Raw genomic sequence first — 16,913 nt, 5'->3', positions numbered from 1 at the left:
ATAGAATATCTGATCTAGTGGTAGACACTTGTAGGCATAGATATTCTAGCTCAGGAATATTAATAAATCAATTCGTTTTTAGAATGTATGTTCAGTATGAGTAGGACAGGACAGCAATAATGTATATGAATAGTTCTAGAATAAAAATGTAAATATCTAGTGATCGGTTATTATTGGATCCGAACTCAAGTGAATTGACGTAATGAAGTTGACTGTAACCATCTGCATTTGATGAGTCTGATGAGGGCGTGTTTATATGTAAGCCTATGAGTGATTCGCGTAAATAACTACAAATCATTGTTTGTTTGTTTGTTTCACTCTCGTATCGATTTCCTAGATAACATTAATTGATGATGTTTGAAATTACATGTATTTGTAACGAATCCAATGAGAACCCGTCTTCTGAAATGATATTTATTGATATCACTCTAAAGCCAGCGAATCTTCCATTCGATTAAAGCGTGTTGGATCGTTAATCTTGTTCCCTTTCTTGCCTGATTCTTGTCTAGTCGTTTTGCTTTCAAACAGTTTTTATTTCGCACGTTGATGACAGAACTAAAGCCGTGCGTATATGAAATATATCATGTTATATACACAATATGTACAGTATTTTGAAGTCTCCTGTTGCATACAACTACCAACTATAAACATTGGCGGATAAAGTACAACAGGGAAGAGAGAGAATGAACGAAAAATGATTTGTTCGTGTGTGGTATGTGTGTATGTGTGTGTGTGTGTGTGTGCGCGCGCGCGCGCGCGCGCGAGCGCGTGTATCTCAAAGAGAGTGTGATGAAGCAGTTTTTACGTACAGTTTTTACGTACATATATTTATATGTGTGCGAATGGCTGAAAAAAAGAATGTTGGGTGTATTCTTGCATATGTGAACAGTTTTATTGTAAAATGGGCTAAGCGCCATTTTTAAACATTTCAAAGTAAGTCCATCATCAGATAGTGTAAAATAAACCTTTCCAGTAATACCTCATTAAAACATACCACGGAACATTCTAGAAGCTATGATTAAAAATAACCCGTATTTTCTTATAAATTTCTGTACTTTTTTTTTTACACCTTAAATAAGAAATACCTCAACTTAAAAAGTATGGAGTTAGCTTGTTTTGCGATAGAACTCTTCATAATATGTAGGTTTCCTTATGTGCGTGTGCGTGTGTGTGTGTGTATGGCAATCTGTATGCTTTTGTGTGAGGAATAGATTGTGTATCTATTAAAGGAGACCTCCGGATGACTTTCACATTTTTACATTTGAATAACTGTAAATTAGTTATACTGAGGACAGAGTTTCAGAATTTGTTATAATTGGGATGAAGAATGATTATATTTTCAAAATTTAGAACAAACTGCAATGAACAAGGATGATGACATGGCATAGTCACCATAAGAATGCATGAGTTGGGGCTCATGGAAGCAAAACAAAGGAAGAAGGAATGCATAGATTAGACACAGGTAAACTCGCAAGCAAGCGGTATTGTAATGAAATTACACTGCTACGTTTCTGAAATATGTGAACCTCCTATGTCATCATCCTTGTTCAGTGTAATTTGTTTAAGGTTTTTCAAAGTATTGTTTCTCTGCTCAAGAACCACAATAAATTCCACAAATCTATATATGGAGTTGTCGATTTATATGCTACATGATGTGAATTATGAAAATCGTCTGGAATGTCCCTTTAATGTGTGGACACAGTGAGTACAACAAACTGAAATTATAGAGTTTACACCATGTGCTACCTGTTATAGGGGGAATTAATTTTGACACCTCAATAGTGTGTATCGGTTTGAATTGATGGAGGTAAACATGATGTACTGCATAGAAAACACGACTATGCCAATATGTTGACATTGCGGCGGCAGCACCGGTATGACTTTTTCTCAGTATTCATGGTAGAAAACGGTGAAAAAAAGAGGAAAGAATGAAATTGATAATCTCAACGAGGCGTATAGTTATACGAAAAGATCTGGAGTCCAATTTAAGAACCATGTTGTGATAGACACTCCACACACAGAACAGGAAGATGAGAACATAATCAAGCAGAACAAGATTATTCCAAAGAAGTGCTTTTTCATCATGTTCATGCAGTGCCGCTTCAAACAACCAGAACATTCTTTACAGATATATATTATTTGTCTTTACCAATAGCTATGGTGTGATGGTATTATGTAGCTCCTACAAAATACATTTCGGCCAAATCTTTAGTCTTATACAATATGCAATACCACCGCCAGATCCAAACAAGGTAAGTGTATGAACATATACATGTATGCATATGCCGAAGAATGTTATTGATTAGATTTCATTCGAATAGTCTCAAGGAGTCGAATATGGGATATATTTGATTTAACGTCATTTCATTTAACTTAATATAATTTCATTCAAATTCATTTCAAATGTTTAATTTCTTTCATCATCATGAATGCATACAAGCATGATACATTGTTTGGACTGACTTTTAACTCGTCACGGAAGTCAACGTAAACAGGGAGATAACATCGTCGACAAGAATAATAATTACCTAAATTCGAAGAAAGTTCACACAAGGTTCTCACGTTGAACAAAAAAAAAAAAGCGGCAAGAAAAGCTGGATATTAACAGATTATGGGTATGCCAGAAACACAGGGAGAGAGAGACAGACAGACAGACAGACAGACAGACGGACGGACAGACGGATACAATAAGAAAAAAATAAGAAAGTAAGATGATGAGGCGGGGGATTACATGTTCAGTCAATGTTCGGCGCTCGTATACTGCAGAAAGACTTCTTTTTGTCTCTTGAATATATCTAGCGCCCTTTCGTATAACATTTGGTCTGCTCTAAGAGCTTCTTGGACTTCCTTGTCCTTTTGCAACTGTGCCTTGCAGTGTGAGGTCATGGATGTTTCATTCGTCCATGTGTGCCCGTCAATCGAGAGGTCGAGCTTTTGACTGCGATTCGATGTCCTTCCCTTGCACCGATCTACGAACGGCAGGCCGTAAACGCGCTCCAGCATGGCAAGGGATAGGTCGTACTCCTGCGTGAGTCCGATAACAGCAAACCAGTCTTCCAAGTGATCGACGCAGTACTGCAAGAGGTCATCCATGTCCGTTGAGGTCAACGAACTCCTAAGGATGAATTTCTCCTTCAGCCAGCAGGACGCGTTGGCAAATGACTGGTTGCTTGATTCGGGAATACCACTCAGCTCGCTGAAGTTCCTGACATTAATTGTATTTGTCCCGTCTTGTTTTCGGCAAAACCAGGGTTTCAAGAGGAGCTGCCGGAAGAAATAACTGCCCTGGAAGATGGCCCATTCTCTGAGGGAAGTGTCTTTTGGTGGCCCAAGCGAGGAGCACGTTTGATCCCGCCACCTCTTCTGGCAGTACGTGAAAGACGATATAACCCTTTCGTATGGATCTCGCAAGAATGTGAAGTAGGAGCATGTACAACTCAGATGGGCACACGAATCACAGATTCCAAAAGCGTAGCCACCCATCAGAGTGTCGTGCAAAAGGCGCCCATTATCCAGTTTGATTTCCAAACGCTTCCTACCTCTTTGCGTCAACACGGGGCCCAGACTTCGGCCCGACTCCGAGACGAGCTGGTGTAAACATGACTTTGTCGAAGTTCCCGCGGCCTTATTAACATGATTAAAAACGATGACCCCGTCTCTGTACTTGACTTGTTCCGCCGGCGACTTGGCTGCGGTAGTAAAGTAGTTTGGTAAACTGTTTGTCGCGTTCGGTAACCAATCCTTTAGTCTGTCAAAATGTCTGAATTCACTTCTCGTCGAACCAAGTAATCGATCTTCGATGATCCTGCGAGAAAAGAATGTAAATAAGTCTCATGAAAGAATGAGTTTGCGCTGAGCTAACAGCGCTGATGTATTTTTGTTTATTCTCCCCATTATGAGCATTGTGACTCATAAAGACTAGTTATAATGCGATGAAATTTCAAGTTCAAGATTACTATAGATAGAGTTGGTGACTATTGAACTGTTCATATGAGTTGAATTCGTCTAAGTTCTGAATCTTCTGTTGTATATGCACAAAATTATATCACGTATCAGTTTCACAATACAATGCCCTCCATGTAAACGCGAAAAAAAAAATCAGCGAATATACATTTTTTTAAGAATGCAAATACATATCGCCAGGTTCGCTGTCTTTTTCATTTAGTGGAAACTGTACATGTGTCATCGATAACCCAAGTCTACATACTTCCTCTTTCAAGAGTATATTATGTCTTCAAGTTGTATTGTTAGGTATCTCATAAACCATTAAATTAAATATAAAAAGATTTGTGATTTGTCGAATCGGTACCACGTGTCAATGATTTCGCAATAGTTCACGGTGGTGAATCATACCTTTTCTTTTGGCGCTACAGGGAGACGCCATAATAGCCTACACAATTAAATCAACGTAATACTCTTGATTTACTATATAGCAGATGATACCTACTCTTTCATGCACTATTCTAGCCAATATAGTTCCAAATCCACAAATAGCCCTCGCGCAAATCCGTTACACCTTGACACTCGACCCAAACGAAATAGAACTGCTCTTGGGTTAATAGAATACAAATATCGTATAAGCATTTGGCCCAAAGTTGTTCAGTATGTTCAAATTCATGTACTATTTATATGATATTCAGTTTCAAAGACTGCAAAATTTCAATTCTTTCTGCTGTTGTCAGAATGAGTGCTGAAATACATCAAGCACACCATCAAAATGACTGTAAATAAGCGCTATGCAGTGACAACTTTGGGGGCTTTCAGAACTAGATTTTTTAAAACTATACCAGTGACCTTGAACTATTAAGTTTTCAACCTGTTCTACAGAGGAATTGGCGTTTCCTCACTCCTTTTTTTTTCTCATTTTTATCCTTTTTGGAAGGAAATTAAAAAACAGCAACTAATAACAGTAAAAAGCAAAGACAAATTAACACATTCGTGTACGAACTATGATACAACACACACTTAAACACTCATACAAGCACACCGACAAACCTGTTAATATATTACCTGCGTTGACTTAGTGAAGGCACGGGGATTGACAAAGAAGGAAAAGATCGTACTGGAGCGTTGGTGTAAAAGACTGTGAAAAAGCAACCCAATGCTAGGAAAGTGGCTATGGTGATAACCTTGATGGCAAGCCCGTGGCAGTGGCACCGATACGTTCTCTTGTCGGCGGTCGACATCCCATCCATGATCGTGAATTAACTGCCAGGTTAAAGTTGGACAGGTATCTTGATATGATATCCTGTAATCAACGCATTAAAACTCAATATTTATAAACTAAAGACGAAAAGTAGACAGGAGACACTTTAACGCCAAGTTCAACACGTTCAAGTTCTAATTTTTGAGCTTTCCTTTCCCATATGAATATTGAAGTTTGAAAATGCTTTACGGCCAGAGAAAACGTGAATAATGTAATAAGCCAACAACAATGAAATATGATTATATATCTCATATATCATGATAAGCATATGAGATATACGATGAGATATCTCATACAAATCATAGGAGATATATCTAAGTCTTATATCGGCCTATATGATACAGTCGTATGTATATCGGCCTGTACTTTTGAGGAAAGTGACTATAGGATTTTTCACAAAAAAGGTGTAATGATCTAGTCCATAGACAAGAAACGATAACACACGTTATAGAAGTGAGGCAATGCCTTCCACCTCCATTGAACAGAAAATGTCAACAGCATGTGTAAACAGTCTCAAGGCACATATTACTTGGATTTCTGGCTGTCCCTATTGCCAGTGACTGCTACAGCCAGTGATGAATATCCTTCGACTAAGCGTAAAAGAACTGTATGAATACAGTGTATAAACTTCAAGATAATTCCCACAGCTGCATAGTTATATCAGTTATAAAATGCGATTCACAAATCACAATCAAACCTCTTGGTCCATTTGACGACTGGAAGAATATCCCAGGACAACGTTGACAGTTAGAGGAAACGGAGCGGAAGCAGGATACGTGTCTGAACGCTTGGCGTTAATGTTCAAGTCAGCTGCCTCTTTACGGGTGTTTGTAAAGTACCTGTACCAAACTTGTCATTGCACTAGATATACCACGGCTAGTAACATCAGGAGTCCACCTCCCTGGCAAAATGACCTCTTTTAAAAGCCCGTTTCCTATTTTCACTACGCGGCGATTATAACAGCGCTAACAAGAACTGTACAAAACATGTTTCACTAATTTTAACCCGTTGTGCGCTGTAAGTGCCACGAACGGCACAGAAGACCCTATCACGTTGTACACACTTTCCGAAGTCAATGGCACGGAACGGGTTGAGACCTGAGACTAATTACAGTTAAAGTGGATATTTTTGTGCTCGACCGAGTAAGATCAACTTCGCATGCTATTAATTTTGCGGTCGGTCATGACATTTGGGCGAGCACTACAAACAGTTAGGTGCTACCATATGGCGTTACGTACGGGCTTTGGTATTACTTATATACTACGGTTGAAGGTAAAAGGCTTGCTGCAGACTACACGCTTGAGCACTATAAGGATCATGACGAAAATCGCATTTTTAAAGGCAAAGCAGTAAGCATAAAAATCATACGGACTTATTTAATGTCTGCCTTTTCAGTATAGCATTCATGTCAATGTTGCGCCATTTGAGTTAACCTTTGCATAACACTTTATTGGGTAATTACGGAAGGGAGGACAATATTGGTGGCACAACAACCTGTCACGCGTATCATCTCAACATACAAATAAATACCACCATCTCAGGACAAGTTCACCTTCATAGACATGTGACTTTTGTGAATGCAGTAATATCAGTAGAACATAACAGTGAGAATTTGTTATGAATTTTTGGTAAACTCGGTCAAGTCTGGATGAGAAGACTACTACAGCTTGTGACGTCACATGTGTACAACGATATAAAGAAAAAATCAAGAAAATTCAACACATTATCAATTTTCGCGCATAACAGAAGAACACTCGACTTCTCTCTTTCAGAAAGAAGGGGAATAATATTGCCCTTTAAACATATGTCAGTAACAACCAGACAACCAGTTAAAAATTTATGAATTTTAAAAATTTTGATTCAATCATGGCACTATCACTGGATAACGCCGCCAAGGCTTCAACATTCTTTATGTCCAGAATGAAGGATATGAAGAAATCTGAAAAAAAAAAAATTGATTTATATGTTTTCATTTCCAAGCATGTAATGAAGAAGCAATAGACTTACCTCCTTTAGACTACAGGGGTACAGACGTCACGTTTATTAGTTAAAATTATTTTCTTTAACAACTAGAAATACAGTTTTTGGAATACTCTTGATGTAAAGGGCACCTTGCATTTAACGCTCTACCAATGTGACACAATGATTTGTTGTAAACATCTCCTCCAACAAATTGCAATGATTGCAATTCTTTTCTTAAAATAAACTCCCAGTAAATTAATTTGATATGTTTGCCATAGAGTTATAGTACATTCATTATTTTGCTTTTGCCAACGTGACTATGGTAGTTTCATCTCATTCTCCTTTATTCCTGTCACGACTGTAATCCATGCCTCCGGAGCTCGATTCACACACCTGGAGGTAGAATTCTATAAAACTGCATACCTCGATATCCCGACATTCATCTAACTCACAGCAGAGTTACTGGTAGTATTAACCTTAAAGAGGGGTTTCTAACTATGTTTTAGATTGTAATCGCTGACAAAAATGGTATAAGAATCATAACGCAGGAAGTGTTAAAAATTTCGCAAAGTTTCGCAAGGTTTTTCAAGTTGTCACCAAGCAAGCAGTAGAATGTAATAGCTCAGCCTCATGTCATGACGTCAGCAATACACAGCGCTTGCACACGTTGACAAGATTGATGGACTGAAAGTAATGCTGTGCAATCATGTTTCAGGCGACTGAAAAAAAAAATCCTACTGTAAGTCATTGCTGAATGGCAACTAAAACGTAGCAACAGCAAAATCTGATGAGAACAAATACAAATTTTTGTGTGTCATTTAATTGATGTCTTAGAGCAGATTGTGAGGAAATTTGAAATTGCGATGACATTCAATTTTCAGCTAACTTGAATAAAATGGTTGGTTCTGCTACTATCACTGTTCTTGTGAACGTACCGTGTGTTATAGGGTCTCCTATAACTTTCTTACTTTTATCCCGTTTTGATAAGACTACATGGTATTTTGTTGGTTTGATTCTATGAAAATAGAATAAAACAAAAAATGAAATAATGATTTATATTTATTCTCTGTAACGAAGCTCATATTGATGTAAGAAGTGCACATGTAATGTATGTGCACTCTATCGTAGCACTATTTTTTACTATGCTAGGATGTCATGTCATCATTAACGCCACGTACCATGCACAATGATGAATGAGCTAGCAAGTCCACGTTGGGTGCCAGCCCAGAATATGGAATAATGAATATGGAATATAATAGAATAATGCTCGACAGCGTGCGGAGTGTACAATAATGTATTATTGAAAATGCACTGAAGCTGTTTATCATAAAATTCATCAGTCCAATCAGTTTAAAAAGTCGATCCCTTTCGAGTTGAACAATACTTTCTAGCTGCATGGACCATTAGTTCAGCTCTACAATAGCTATGGAGGTGTCGTAGCTGAGTGGATAAGAGCGCTCGTCTCTGAATGACATTTGCTCCTGCGACAATTGCTCCGGTCTTATTTTCTCCAGGGACTTAGGGTTAGGGTTAGGGTTGTGATAGGGTTTCAGGTTTATTTTGATTAGGGACTTATGATTAGGGTGAGGGTTACGTGTTTGAGTAGGTTTCATGTTGGGCTTAGCGTGCAGATATTTCATGGGAGCAATTGTCGCAGGAGCAAATGTCATGGAACCCGTTGTCCACATTGCTGCTCTCCACCTAGGAGTATAAATGTCTAACCAGTAGGATGAGAAAGTTTGTGTTGGTTGATCAGCAAGTGCGCGTCTGTAAAATGGCTGCGACTGACTGGAATGCTCCGCTGGGAACGGAGAGTGAGCACTGTCAGTGCTGGTTATAAATAATGTTTCCAGTGGCCGGCGTAATAAAAGTCTGTGCATTCAATGATTTTATATGGACATAAAGAGGATAGCAATATTCAGATAGGTGATCAAGTTCTTGTGTTAACGGGTTCATGAATCTTTCTATTTCATCAGGGTCTTTAATTCATACATAGGCAACCTCATGTTAACAAATCCAGACTACTAGATATTCAAAACATAAATATCTATAGTGATTCACCCATTCACGAGGAGTGTGATGATTTGTGTAATAAACTGACAAAACTGCAACCACCGCAACTTGAAATAAAGCTAGTTAGTATGCTACTTTTCCTGATACTACTACCACTGCAAGCAAAATCATTACTTCTCACTTCCACCTCCAAACTTTAGAACACGAAAGAAGCAATTAGAAAAAAACATGAGGGATGGGGGGGGGGGGAGGTAGAGTAAGCACCCGCATATCACTTAATTTGATCTTTATGCGGCCAGCTTTGATACAATATTGGCCTTCTTCACAATTTGCAACTTTTACTACTATTACTACCACTACTACTACTACTGCACTACGACTACCGTCTACATCTTTTCTTCTTATCATCTTTATCATTGTTATATTATCATCATCAGTATTATTATTATTATTATTATCATCATCATCATCACCATCATTACTTCATTACGAATGAGATGGTCGTCAGTAGATAGAATATATAGCCTCTTCAGAGTTGACGGTATTAAATCAGAGCCTATAGGGCCCTGCCACTTCTTCCAAGTGCACAGATTATAACTGCTGCTACTAGGTCCTACTATTACTACAACTGCATCTGCTGCGATCACATTCAGCACTTTCGACTTTGCCAATGACTCTGATTGGAGGTCTGCAAATAGTGTGTAACATGAATAAATAAAGTTCCGTCCGCTTGCGATCGGGAAGGAACAATTTATTCATATTTCTCTGAAAGGCTGGCTCAATTTGTCATTTTTTTTAAAGGAACATTATGCATAGAATATATGCAAATACCTCATGGCAACGGCAGATGAACGAGTAAGCAAACAGACGAGATAAAGTTGTAAATAGACGGAAGGAAAAATACATGAAAATATGAAGACAAGGGCAAAAAGATACAATCGTGGAAGGAGTAAAAAAAATGCGTTGTAGTCGTCAGGCTACAGTCTCTCGTAAAATGCTGTCAACAGATAAAATTACAGTTGTAATCCGATCGTCTCATTATTCTTCATCGTCTTAATTGTCCGTTTCGTGCTTATTTTAAAAACATATCACATCATTATTCCAAAATACGGACAAAAATGCAACAATAACAACAATACACATACACACACACGGGGTCATCCCACTAGACCGACACGCACGAGTCATACAGGCCACGAGTTCCACATTGGAAACTAACAGGTCTATGAGTCATACAGCTCACGAGTCACACAGCCCAATCAGCCCATGAGTTTGACACTAAGTAAATAATGCCCATGAGTTTCACACTAGGTAAAAACAGCCTACGAGTTCGACAGATACAACACATGGTTTAACATGTCGGTCTCATGTGCCGTGTTAGCTTATATAGTGTCGAACAAATGGGCTGTATGACTGGTGAGCTGTATGATTCGTGAGTGTTGGTCTCGTGACGTGCACCCCACACGCACTACCAATGATAATTTAAAGGTCTCAGGGGCCTCAATATTGTTTCTCAAATACCAGCGACGAGACTATACGTCCAGCAACCATCCCCCCCCCCCCCGTCTTGTGGTTTTACGTAAACAATGCAGTGTTCAACTGGGCAAACGCCTATTTGAGGGCAAGGACTTCCAAGGTATTTTTTTTCCTGGTAGACTTAGTGATCGATGACAAGTCGTGGGGCTACTTCGTGCCTTGGTATGAGTGACAGTTATGAAAGTATTCTCTAAGCTCCTGAAGCAATGTAACAATTGAATATAGGGCTAATAATATCAGAGCAGGCATTGATGTTCAATAATACAATGAGTCACCTTTGATGTGACATTTCCAGCACCCTTAAAAAGATTTTAAAAAGTTCTTATTCATTTCCATTTTATATGATGATCACTCATTGGTGAATAATGTATTATGGAATACATAAATCGACAAACTCAGACCGTTCATTTCCGAGTGATCATCCATGCACGAACAGGGTAATCTACCTAAAAGCAGTAGCTGTCAAATCAGAGATCATGAATGAAATATGATCCACAGGCGAATTGAATTTTCGAGGACTTCAATGAAGCGTGCAGAGTGCTCGTTGTAAAAAAAAAAAACCCGTTGTATTTTTGCCTTAATTTTGACCAATGACGGCACTGTGCTACTGTTGTCATGACGATGTAATGGCTTATATGATAGTCAACATCAAATAATTTCCCTTACATCGATGCCGCTCCCCTCAACCCCGCTCCCCAAAACAGAATAAAAAATAGCCTGCGTGCAAATAATGTAGGTATTCAGTGCCCTTATTGTTGATGGTCTTTCAAATTCTGGAGTCGTGATGACAAAAACAGAAAATGAAAAAGAAAAACAAAAACGAGAGAAAGTTGCATTAGAGGTAAAGATTGGGTTACTCAGGAGAAAGTTCAGTTGCATTTGCCTTTTGGAATGACCAACTTCGGCTCCTGCGCAACTGATGCCGCGTTGCCAATGACGTAGCTCAGCTCAGCCAATTGGATTCACGGATTGCAGTAGCTAAGAACACTTGCCATGTGACCGACAAGTTTCATGAAACGCTGCCCAGGATCACATCCGAAGCGCCAATACCTCTTTGGAGACAGCCAGTAGTGGCGGGAAGGCTTTCTCCCTCTTTTCTGCATGCTTAGGACATGCTCATCTTGGACAACACATCAAGTCTGTGATGAGCTCAGACAAACATTTGCCACTTGGCAGCTTATCTGAGTTGTTAGGAAGGCCCCTGTTTGACAAGTCACTGAATGCCGATCACACGTCCAAAAAGGAAGAAGTAAGTCATTCGTTTCCCTCGGTCTGAGCTACAGTGAAGAATTTAGCAGAAGGACATCCGACAAGCTGAATTTGTGACAGTCAAATCCTGAGGCATCTCGTCAGGAGCAAAATGGTGAGTTGCAGTAAATAATGCCTTATGACGTTTTCATGAAAGTTAATGTTGCCAATTAACGATACTATCCTTCTAACTATACTTAAAACAAAGACCTTTAAACTTTGCTCGTCATATGCCTTTTTACATTATGTTGCATAAGATATAAGATTTATATGGAGTTCGGCGATGTAAACTACCACAACTTACTTGCCACATATCCATTCATAATGGGTGACATGATGTAAATAATATTACAAAATCTACCATCTGTAGTATATTGTATTATCTCTTTTAGACATGTACATGGTCATTTGTACATCTGTTCAGCTTGGCTATGCTGCGCGTGATGCAGGCGCGTGATGCAATGAATTTTGCTGCAATTGCATGACTTTGAAATGAAAGTCACACAACTTTTTGGATAAGCCAAATCAAGTGGTATTGTCAGGTCAACCAGATAGATTTGAGCTATCTATCTGTGGCAGCAATACTGCATTAAGCTCTCAATGTATTTCTCGAAAGCTTTGCTGAACAAATTGTGCATTTGCCATAATATCTTTTGCTTGAGTTTCATGTTGCAAAATGATTACTAACCGGCGTGCTTGATGCGCGTTGATGATCTCATAAAGGGATATAATCAAATGGGATTATATTTTATTTGTCTGGTTGATAATAAGCTCTCTTTCTGCTTTTTCCTCTTGGAGGAAGATGATGCTCCTTCAACTTGTTTAGAAAAGTTTCTACGCTTTCATCTCTTTCAGCTTGTATTTCTTATGAGCTATAAATAGGATGGCCTTCGTTTGTTTTGTTTGCTTGTTTTTATTGTCCAATATCGCACGTTTCTACAAATAAACCATAAACATCCAACAAAGAAACATGCATAGGTGAAATGTCAAAAACAGAATTTACAACAATCAAACATGTGAAATATGAGGAATCTACATGAAAGCATTGCATTTAGGGTGTAGATTCCCAGATGCTGATATGAGATGCTAGATACAATGCCAGAAATGCGAAGCATGAACAGAGAATATCGAGGAGGATTGAAAAATAGCTAGAAGTATGAATTCAGAAAAAAATGATAAGTTTATGGTTAAATGAATTAAGAGACTGAGATTGGATTAATTCCAATTTCTCTATCAAAGTGATTCCAAAATTTACGTCCTGTAGTAGTTATTGTTTTTAGAGCAGATACGGTGAAGGAGAAAGACGAAAATAACCTTTTTGCTTCGTAGGGTAAAGAATGGACTTCGATATTTTTAACAAACATCAAAGAAAACACGTCGTGGACACCACCTGAGTTTAACTGATACATTAGTGATCCAATATTAATGTAATATAAATCCTGGATCTTGAGTGTTCTACTGCAAAAAAAAAAAAAGGCATTCGTGTGTTCTAGAAAATTAATGTTGCTATAATCCGTATGTCTCTTTTCTGTATTAGTAAACAGGATTAAGTCTTATTGTACAGCAGTTTCCCTATGACAGAATTCCATAACCTATATAGGGCTATAACAGAGTAGAATACAATGAATGAAATACTGCTTTAGCTTATACACAACACCTTTATTTTTTGATAATTATTCACGCAGAAATTCAACGTGAACTTTCCATGTTAACTTACAATCAATACAAAGATCAAGGAATGTTATATAATATTATTCAACGTGATTCAATTCCACTTCGTTTATAAACAATTTATATATATTTTGTTATAAACAAATATTGTATTATCAAAAACCATAATTTTTGTTCTAATCAAATTCATTCAAGATAATCTGGTTCAGAAATTTTCAAGCTCTGCTTGTGGATGGTCACAAGAAGTATTATTTATGATAATCTTTAACAGTATTCAAAATATATTTGGCTGATGTAACAAATTGACAATTTTTATTGCAAATATTTAGATCTTTGGTTTGAATTCTCTTTTCCACATGAAATGTTAAAACTTAATGACTATAATTGATTGTGTACAAAGTATGGCTCCTCATGTCGTTTTCAAAGATAGGAGATAATGTTTGAAATGATGAGAAACTGAACGATACCCACTCCAAGAAAATGTAATTCAAACAGCAAACAAACAAACAAAGTGTGCTGATGAAAAATAGACTTTGATGACTACCAAACAATCAGAAATACGAAAACATACAAAGATGACTTCAATTTAAAGGCATTATTAACCATTTGCAGATGAAACAAAAACTCAGCTTTGATGTTTCAAAATGGATCTAAAATGTCAATTAGGGACAGAAACAACAAATGCAGAAATCTGAATCTGTATAATCATTGTTTAGTGTTGTTAAGTATATGAAATTTGAACAAGAGTTATAATAAAAACAAATTCTCGACTAAACCGTCTACAGTTAAGGTTTATTGAGAGAAAAATAGTGATATTTTCTTATATTTTAAGCTTTTATGCAAAATTTTTGTATGGTAGAATGTTTTGTGATAGACCTGACCTACACATATGCATCAAGATATCTTGGACATTTATAAACCACTGCTCCTAATTGTATACAGTGCCTTTAAAGGAAACCAAAACCCAAGAGCAATGTGGATTGAGTGATAGCAGAAGCATTAGTAAGACATATTAGTGAAAATTTTCAGGAAAATTGGACAATCGATGCTAAAGTTAGGAATTTTTTAAAGTTTTGGTGCTGCAACCTCTGGATCGGAAGACTACTAGAATTCACGATGTAACGTGAGGACAACAATAGAAAGAACTTGCGTAAAGAAAGAGCACTTGACTATTCGCTTTTAGAAAGCAAGGGAATTATTGCTACCCTTAACATAATTATGTCAGCATTAAGTGGATGGGATGTGTAATTTTCATGAAAATAAATTTTTGTGTAAGTCTCCTTATATTTGTATATGAAATACATGGAATATATAACATTTAGCTTATTTCAAAATATTGTATGTAAATATGTAGTCCTAGACGACTGTGTGCTACATAATGTCCCGTTTTGAGGATTATTTCGCTTTGTAATTGTGTTGTTTTGTCCCTTATAAGTGCATTTAGTCGTTGTTATTATTCTTTGTGCTTGTTGTTAATTATTCTTTATCATTTTGATAAATAACTGGTTATTACCGTGATATTATTTTAATTGACTCGCTATTTTCACTTTGTCTCGAAAGGTCAATGGCCTATTGCTCTTCCCCTTCACACTCGCCACTCATTCTGAGTCACAAACTTTGATTTTAATGTGCATTATCATGTTAATGATCGTTTTTCGTTTTTCTGTATGTACAGTTTTTAATACATGAAATCATGCTGTTTTCGTTTCCTTTCTTTCAATAAGACGTGGAAAATAAAACTTGAAACTTGAATATTTATCAAAAAATCATTGAAAAAGATTTCTCATCAACTCGCCCCCCCCCCCCGAAAAAAAGAAAGAAAATCATCAACAACAAACGATGAAACCTGAAGCTGAAGCCCAACTCAACCCAAGCTGTGCAAACCTTTTAACAATATTATTACCACAAATCAAGACCAGTGCAAATAGCGCTTTTAGGATGAGTTCTATTTCTATATAATACCTCACGTGAATAGTTGGATAAGCCCTTGAACACTGACGATGTGATTAGGTGATTATGTTTGCTGATTGTGGGTGTACTACGAGCACGCCAATCTCGCTAAGACATCGAAAAACAGGAGAGAGGATATATTTTTCGAAGTGAGTGAGTATTTATCACGAATTTTAAGCTACATTTTTATATTTTGGGAAAAGTGTCAATGGCTTATCTGCCAGTCGGCATAATGACCTTTTCTTCAAGCTCCCTCCTGCCCATGACCTCATAAAGCGTCCATTGTTCCCTCTCCTCTCCAGGGTGAGACCAGAAAGGTGTATCACATGACTCTCGTTGTGACAATCTTTGCCTGCGTGCTGACAGGTAAGCATGGAAACGGGTGACGTAATATCTATGAATGCGCACCTTATAGTGGTGTCATTTTACTAATATGGCGTACTTTAAAGGCCAATACTGAATATGTCCTCTAGTGTAGACTAAAAAAAGAAATACAAATTTAATGTTTAACAACTTTAGCGATCGTTACATTGGCACACACAGTGAAGAGCTTTAAATAGACCTACTTCTTTTTTTTTTATTATTATCACTCAAGCCTTGTCAAACCGTTGGTTCGAATAGAACCAAAGCACTGTATGGCTGACATCAGTTCTATGTATCCACGATGATTTTTTTTTTCAACACAGTAGAATGATAACATGTGCTTGTTCTTGTTGTATGACTAAAAGTTAATGATATTGCTGGAACGGAATATCTTTAAGTAGTCACAATGGCAGATGTGATGGTATGAAAAGTAAAACACGAAGTCAACAATACAGAAATACAAGTCCAAAATGAAAACGACCACGATTGTAATAGATGTAAAGACACAATGGTCATAAGTGGCAGAGTACTAATTTTGCTGATTGACAGCTAAAGGTCGTGAATATTGCGGCGCCAACCGTCCAAAAAGATCAAAGTGATTTCTTCAAGTACTTTTAATCCCCATCAGATGCAGAAATATTCAGTATACATTATCATGACAAACGCTCGAAATTTCATGAGGAGGGGAAAGTTGACGATGCCTCAACTTTTATAGTAGGTAAGCAATCAAATTAGCTACCAGGATCTCAGTGGTATCGCATCAGTATGAATATTTTACGCTCTGACTGTCATTACATCTATTGCCACTAGCAACCTTGTATTACTTGGCAATATCGTTTTCAAGTCATGCATGAACAATGTATTCTCTTGTCGTGCAGAAACACGTTTTTGACTTAATCATCGTCCACACACAAGGGTTTCTCTGTCAGTTACAAAATTTTGCTCATCTAGTTTGTAAAATGTT

The 16,913-nt window shown here is 37.5% G+C and overlaps 1 protein-coding gene across 2 annotated transcripts; it reads right to left on the bottom strand.

The window, feature by feature from the left end:
• Positions 1 to 2,563: 2,563 nt before the first annotated feature.
• On the bottom strand, positions 2,564 to 6,271 carry LOC139742112 (uncharacterized). Of its 2 annotated transcripts, none has more exons than XM_071652683.1 (3): positions 5,904 to 6,271; positions 5,011 to 5,248; positions 2,564 to 3,805 (listed from the first exon to the last, which is right to left on the bottom strand). In XM_071652683.1, the coding sequence occupies exons 2-3, from the start codon at positions 5,193 to 5,195 to the stop codon at positions 2,740 to 2,742; spliced, it is 1,251 nt and encodes a 416-aa protein (XP_071508784.1). In that variant the 5' UTR covers positions 5,196 to 5,248; positions 5,904 to 6,271; the 3' UTR covers positions 2,564 to 2,739. The 2 variants fall into 2 exon arrangements, with proteins under 2 accessions (XP_071508784.1, XP_071508785.1); XM_071652684.1 differs by having other exon boundaries at positions 5,011 to 5,208.
• Positions 6,272 to 16,913: the final 10,642 nt, after the last annotated feature.

The sequence above is a fragment of the Diadema antillarum genome, unplaced genomic scaffold, assembly GCF_040938485.1.
Source record: "Diadema antillarum isolate AM-2024a unplaced genomic scaffold, OU_Dant_1.0 seq00000980_RagTag, whole genome shotgun sequence".
NCBI classification, from domain to species: Eukaryota; Metazoa; Echinodermata; class Echinoidea; order Diadematoida; family Diadematidae; genus Diadema; species Diadema antillarum.
Note: the sequence above shows the minus strand (reverse complement) of the source record. Positions and strands in the feature narration are given on the sequence as shown.